The sequence below is a fragment of the Macrobrachium nipponense genome, chromosome 41 (assembly GCF_015104395.2).
Source record: "Macrobrachium nipponense isolate FS-2020 chromosome 41, ASM1510439v2, whole genome shotgun sequence".
Lineage (NCBI taxonomy): Eukaryota > Metazoa > Arthropoda > Malacostraca > Decapoda > Palaemonidae > Macrobrachium > Macrobrachium nipponense.
The window spans coordinates 45,318,473-45,325,972 of NC_061102.1; the positions used below are offsets into that span (position 1 = coordinate 45,318,473).

The 7,500-nt window shown below is 35.1% G+C and overlaps 1 protein-coding gene across 1 annotated transcript in view; it reads right to left on the minus strand.

The window, feature by feature from the left end:
- Nucleotides 1-7,500, minus strand: part of LOC135212841 (dynein axonemal heavy chain 5-like) — a 281,888-nt gene that overhangs the window by 182,726 nt on the left and 91,662 nt on the right. The window contains 2 exon segments of the mRNA XM_064246609.1: nt 3,094-3,242; nt 7,138-7,373. Of these exon segments, the coding sequence (XP_064102679.1) occupies nt 3,094-3,242; nt 7,138-7,373 (385 nt within the window).

Genomic DNA, 7,500 nt, shown 5'->3' on the forward strand with positions numbered 1-7,500 from the left:
GCCAGATTTTTCCTTCCATTTGAGGTGCTGTTTCAAAGACTTATTAAACTTGATGTGGTAAAGAATACAGGTAACTTACAACAGAAAATGTCTGCTCTGATACATAAAACTTATTCCAATTTAAGAACAACCTGGACACCATTTTTTTTAAAAAAACGATTTGGAGATACTCTTGGCCCTGAAAAAACGAGATGACATAGTGATTTGCAAGCCTGACAAAGGCAAGGGAGTAGTTATACTGAATAAGAATGATTATATCGGCAGAACTGAAAACATCTTAACTGACACTACCAAATTCCAATCCCATGGTGATCCTAACTTTCTGGATATATATAAACGAGAAGAAAGAATTAATAGATTCCTAAGAAAAATAAAAAAATGATAATATTATAGATGATGCTAACTATCAAAAACTTTTTGTTACGGGTTTTTCCTTTAGTATTTTATATGGTCTACCAAAAATACATAAACCAACTACCCCTGTCAGACCTATTATGGCCGCCTACAATAGCCCATCGTTCTCGATCTCTAAGTATTTAGCTGGTTTACTCTCTGAATTTAGTATTAATGAATATACATTAAAAAACGGGTACGACTTTCAACAACAAATTATCAACCAGGATGGTGACTATTTTATGGTCAGTTACGATGTTGAATCACTTTTCACCAATGTACCATTAAATGAAACAATTGATATTATTTTAGACAAGATTTTTATCAGCAATGATACTCTGTTTTACGGTTTTAATAGGGCTATTTTTTAAACAATTTCTGGAACTTGCTGTGCAAGACTCCATGTTTGCTTTTACCCAGCAACTCTATTCGCAGGTCGATGGAGTTGCTATGGGATCCCCTCTAGGCCCCATTTTTGCAAATTTTTGTGTGTGTGACTTAGAAACAAAATTTTTAAATCAATGTGAGTCTTCCTTTAAACCAGCATACTACAGGAGATATGTAGACGACACTTTTGCTCTTTTTAAGTACCCTTGGCAAAGCACACAGTTTCTGGAATATATTAATCAGCAACACCCAAATATTCAGTTTACGATGGAGGTGGAGAACAGAGACAGTTTGCCATTTCTCGATATCAATATTACAAGAAGTAATTCTGAATTCACCACGGCTGTCTATAGAAAAAAGACCTATACAGGTTTAACTAACAACTATTATAGTTCATGCCAAAGAACCTTCAAATTAAACACCATTTATACTCTTGTCCATAGAGCATTAAAATATTCGTCTAACTGGCCAACTTTCCATAATGAAATAGAATTTTTATTAGTTTTTTCAGAAAAATTCCTATCCCAAAGACGTAGTCCTTTGAGTTATCAATAAACTTTTAACCAAATTTCTCCAGCCAATGTTGCCCAACTTTGATGTTCCTAAGAAACTGTTCTTTGCTTCTATCCCTTTTGTGTTTGATACAAAATTCTCACGTAGACTAACACAGATCATTGAACAAGAAATTCCCTGTATTCAGTTAAAACTTATTTCTAATAATCCATGCAGGATAGGTTCATTTTTCAGCTGAAAAGATCGCTTGCAATCCTTCATGAGATCTAATGCTGTATATAAATTCACATGCCCTGGATGTCCGGGCTCTTACATCGGATCTACTCGTAGGCTATTGCAAGTGAGATATTGCAGCCACATGGGTTTCAGTTTTCGTACAGGCCAGAGAATTAAGTAACCAGAGTTTTCTAACATTAAAAATCATGCTGCCATATGCAAAATAGAGGTCTTGAAACAGCACTTCTCTATTATTGGATATACAAAGGACCCAGATCATCTAACTACTCTGGAGTCATTACTTATCAAAAGGCTAGTTCCCTATTTGAACAATCACACCACGGCTTCCCCTCTGTATTTGGCATAACTGACTTTTTGTTTGGGACGTCAGGTTTTGCTATTCCTTCTTCGTCTTTTGCCTTGGATGGTTGGTGTCTTAGTTCTCTCTTTTTACAGTGTTTTAACGTATTTTTTTTTTAACTTTTAACTTCTGCTTTTCTTTTTAAACCATTAATTTTTAATTACCTTGTAATTTTGTGAATTCCTTTTTATAATGTACTTACTTTTATTGTTCGCAGACTGATGATGCACCGAGAATTGTGTGCGAAACGTTTTTAATAAACTATGGCATTCTACTAATGTATCATGGTACCCCCTGAAGTACAATATATATATATATATATATATATATATATATAATATATATATATATATATATATATATATAATATATATATATATATATATATATATTGTGTGTGTGTGCGTGTGCAAAGTGTGTATCTGTTGATGTATATGTTTGAGTATATATCTTATGAGTGTGTTTAGATGCAATATGTTGTAAAAACTTTGATTTATGTGGATTGGTGAAAACTGTGCTTGTAAATTAGCCAAATTATCAAGTAAAATCGTATTAAATCCCTCAGAAAGACCCCTAGATAATTAAAACATAATAAAAAAATATATCATATTTTTCTTTCACGAAATATTGCAAAACTTTTTATCTATTTTATGAAAAACTGAGTGAAAAGAAAAAAAAATCTATCCAAGGATGAAAGTGTCTAACAAAATCTAGTTTCTTTTTGAAATCCTAATGATTAATTTCAAAACCAAATTATGCATGCTATTTTGAAATTACATGACGCTTGCGGTCCTCTAGTTTAAAAACAATTACATCGCTTGGCAGTGAGTCATTTACGAAACATTCCATCACATTAGTTCATGAAAAGTCCACCAATAGGTTATATTTTCCAGGCAGCCACACAAAGGATAGAGCTTGACCTACGAAAGTGAAGGTGACACACTAATTATTGGGCTACAGATTTTAGTGCTAATAGAAATTGTGTATCTTCGTAATCTGAATTTGCAGTTGGTGTAATATTTTTTCTTCAGGTATTTATTTATAATATGTTCGTCTTTATTTGTCTCGTAATGACTGCTTATATGACTTAATTTTCCTGAAATAAGGTTTTTGCAGATGAACTTATCTCGTCACCGGAGTATTAAAATCGAAAGTATGGTTACAGATAAATGTGCAATGTCTTCTGAAACTGATAATGCATAAACAAAAGCAAGGCACCCTACCTGAAGTACGGTTGGACCCGAGACAAGAGATTTTGCACGTCTACGGCCTGAATCAGTACTTTCGTCCAGGTAAATCGGAGGCTGTCGACCCTTTCTGCCTCTTCTTGTGTTAAGCCAAACTCGTACTTCACGAGAAGCCCGAAGGATTCCTAGAAGATACGTTGACATTATTATGGATGTTCTGTATTTGATTTCCTTGACAAAAGAAGGATTAGGAACGGCAAAGTTCGGAATCAAAGGGGTGCTCAACCTTTAGATGACTCTGGAGTCTGGACCACCGATGAATTGCCGAATATTGTTCCATACCCCCTTTTCTTAAGTTCACTTAAGTCCTATTTGTTGATAATATAACTTAATATAGCTAGGAATGGAACATACAAGAAAATCAAAAGAATTTATAGTTTTATGCAGTTACTTATTTACAAAATGGACCTAAGTAAACATTGACACATTCAAATCAAGTATATACAAATATCCAGAGATCAAGTCCCTTATCCAGAGGATGTGGTTCTCATGAACCCAAGGGGTATGGATACCCCCTGTTAAGAACCCCTGTCTTAAAATCTCACTATAACTGGTTCACTTAAGGTAGATTCTTGGTTGAGCCCTATGCCTACGAGACGTTAGTTTGGCGGCCACTGATTGGCTGGGAGCTGCCTACCTCCCGGTACCAGCCAATCAGCGGCCACCAAACAAACGTCTCGTAAGAATAAGGCTCATCCGAGAATCTACCTTAAGTGAATCAGTTATAGGTCTGTTCTTTTTTCTCAACGATGAGTGTCTTCTACGAAACAAGTAACAAACAGAACGAACGGTAAAGACATGCAGAGTTTTGAAAAAAGTATAGAATAATTGATTAAACATAACGTCACAGGTTACATTAGGTTGAAACGATTGTTCACTTAACACTTTTTAGTCAGTCACAACGAAAAAAAAATCCTCTTGCATTATTTTTTTTTCATGCTCTCTTTGAATGACCATGTAGATTTGTATAGTCTGTAACATATATTATCTTTAGAAGATATAGAATTTTTGATACTCCTAAAGGGTTTAAAAAAACATATTCTATATGGAATTATATATCTCTAAAATACACAAATTTATTTTAAAAATTCTGTTTTATGTTTTAAAAAATATATATTTCTGTATTAGATGCTTTTCACAGGCTGTAAAACTCTACGAAAAGATTTATGTCTGTTTTTTAAACATATATTTCTTATTAAACACTGCAACATTAAGAATACTGTGATAAAATATGATTTCTTTGTAATAGACTTACGAGTGCAAATGCCAGAAAAAGATAAAACAATAGGGGAAGCATTGTAGGCTTCTGTATCAGAAGTGAGCTAATATCTTAAGAGTGATTATTTTGAGGCGTGAGACTCTATGGACTAACAATCCTGCTTTTGCCATTCACTTTGCTTAAGAGTAAGACTTGGAAATCATTTGTCCTGCTGCAGCTACAATTTCATTTTCACCTACAACTGTTTAAGGTCCAAAATCAGAGGAAGATTTCGTTTCGCATTTTTCAAAAATGCTCCCCCAATCGTATTATCGTTTTCTGTCATTTACACTCATAAGTCTATTCTATCATAACAAAATCGGTGGAAGGACAATTGCGTACTCGGACAATTGCGTACCTGAAGAATTTAAATTACAAAACCATTGAACTACAAAACTACAAATTACGGAACTAATAATGATTGTTAGCAGATGAGAGTGAATTGTGACCAGGTAGATATGAGATTTAAATCATAAAGCCGCTGAACCGCTGGACTACTAATTACTGAACCTATAATCGTAAACAATTTCCGATTTCTCTGAAGAATGTAAGAAATTGTTATCAAGTCAGTTAAACCTTTGTTTTCCTTTGGGCATAGACTTATTCAAATACTGTGTGGATTTACTGGTGAGGTACTAAGGTAAATTTCTTCTTGTTATTTTACTGGTGTATTATATTGCATTATTTTTATTTATTTTTTTGTTTTTTTCCTGACGTCATCGTGTTGTTTTACTGGTGACTCCGTTTAATTTGTTTTCTTTAATGTATTGTATTGCAGTATTTTCATTAATTAATTTTTTCTGACGAGCCACTTTTTTTTTCTTAAAACTGAAGCCATCCAAAATCATGGTTCGTCTGCTGCTACAATCAAAGCAAAGGCGTCAATTTCAAATCTGTAAGTAACTGTGATATCCTCATAAGAAGCAACCAGAAATGTTGGTTGTACAACTCCGTCAAACCATGACGAATTTTCCACGACAGAAATGCCTTCTTTTTCGACAATCTGTAGGAAGGAATGTTCGTCGCTGGAGACAGTTGGATCAAAATGCTTTAGCTATACCACAGGAAAGGTGTAATTTCGAGATCCAAGAGAAGTATCGTCGTCTCCCGAGTGGACATAAGGTTTCTGGTTGTAGATACTGGCATAAATGACGAAAATTGAATTCTTATCTTTGCAAGTGAAGAAGAAGGTTTGAATGATTTGATACAGATTCAAAACTGAACAGCGGGGCAGCAGATGGAACTTTTAAAATTTGCCCACAAATATATTATCAACTTTACTGCATTCATGTGAGAGAGAGTGCATTCATTATTTCCTATGTGTTTGCTCTGCTTCCCAACAAGACTAATGAACCTTACGACCGACGACCAACTATTCAGTAATTTATTGCAGCTTCGCTCTCAGCTCCATCCCACATCATTACTAACGGATTTTTAACTAGGGTCAAGAAAGAGTATTGCAGAAATATTTCCTAATGCAATATATATACATATATTCAATCAGTATTCCAGTATTCAATATGGATAAAGGTATATTTAAAATTATGCAAAAATACAGGTACGCAAAATTCCGGGTACGCAATTGCCCGGTACACAATTGTCCTACAACCAAAACAGTACTGTTAATGTTGCATGCAGTGCTTGATAGAAAATATATGATTTCAAAAACGGAGAAATTCTTTACAGCAAGTAAAAAGCAGGTAATACAGAAAAATACATTGTTTTTTCTTTCAGAATGCCTTTAAGAGAATTAAAATTTTCGCTCTATCGTCATAGAAATTCCTTGACTCCAAAGAAAATACATATTATAGACTATTACAGATCTACGTAGTCATTAAAAGAGAGAGAGTTTGTAAAACACAAGATGGAAGAGGAAATTTGATCAAGCGTTAGCGGTTGTACAGGAAATGCTCACGAATGCCCTAATTTATATTGTGATTCACCTTTCTTGCAGTTTAAGTAAAGATGAATGACAAGGAGGAGTTGAACTAGAATCATCTGAAAACCCTATGGTAGTGGGTAGTACTGAGCTTCTAGGTTTCCCCGTCCTTGAGCGGTTCCTCTTTAAGAACTCCGTTACAATCTACGAGAACTATACCTTTATCGCAAAGCCTTGTCAGTTTCTTCTTATCAATTATTTTTACTTAAACTGAAAGAAAGGAGAATCACGAAATAGTTCAAGTTTTCTTGACTTTGATACTTCTCTTTATTACATTTCCACTTACCCTTACTATACCATGTTACCACTACACTGATAATGAGTCGAGTATGCTGTACTTAAGGAAGGTGGCTTGGCGTCATAACCACGGTTCTCATTTTCCCGTCACAATGTTTAAATTCACCATCCGCCCTGAGATGCTTTCGAAAAATTAATGAGTCTGTCCTTACGAGCTTTTTGGTTTGCTTCGACTTTTCTTTTACTGAGAAGGTAAACAGCTATCATGAGGAGATCAGTACCACTCGGGTTCAGTTGTACTACTACGTACTTCCAATTGAGGGCAATCGTAAGTAAGCGTTTCCCGCGCAACCTCCAAACCCTTTCAATCATTCGCAGCGAACAAAATTCCTCTCCCTTTGTTCTTCCTTTTTTCTCAAGCTCTCTTTTAATGATCACAAGAATCGTTAATAGCCTCTAACATTTATATTCTACCCAAAATTGAGCCTGCGGTTAGATATGTCTTCTTTCGAAAAAGAAAAGAATTTTATATTCTCATCTAAAATGTTCTAGATATCCGTTCTGAAGCAATGATTAATATTCGTACCTCTATTGGGTCAATGGCATCATCCATGTCTAACTCCAGGTCGCGGGTCTTTCGAAGGATGTCGATCGCGCTCTTGATGTCATCCAGGTCTTTCAAAGGTCGCTCAAGTCGACGAGAAAACTCGCTGATTTGTGCAAAAAGTCTCTCCATCTCCTTCATGTGGGTCGTCTTCAGCGTTTCACAGTATTTCTCTATCCAAAGGGAAGCTTCTATGGCAAGAAACTTTTTCAGATTCTCTGGAAAGCGAGAGAGGATGATGAGAGGACACCTTAGACTCACGTGATCCTGCATGGTCGGCAATTCTGCCTCCCTCAACTGTCAGAGCTGCAACTAATGAAAAACATACACACACACACACACACA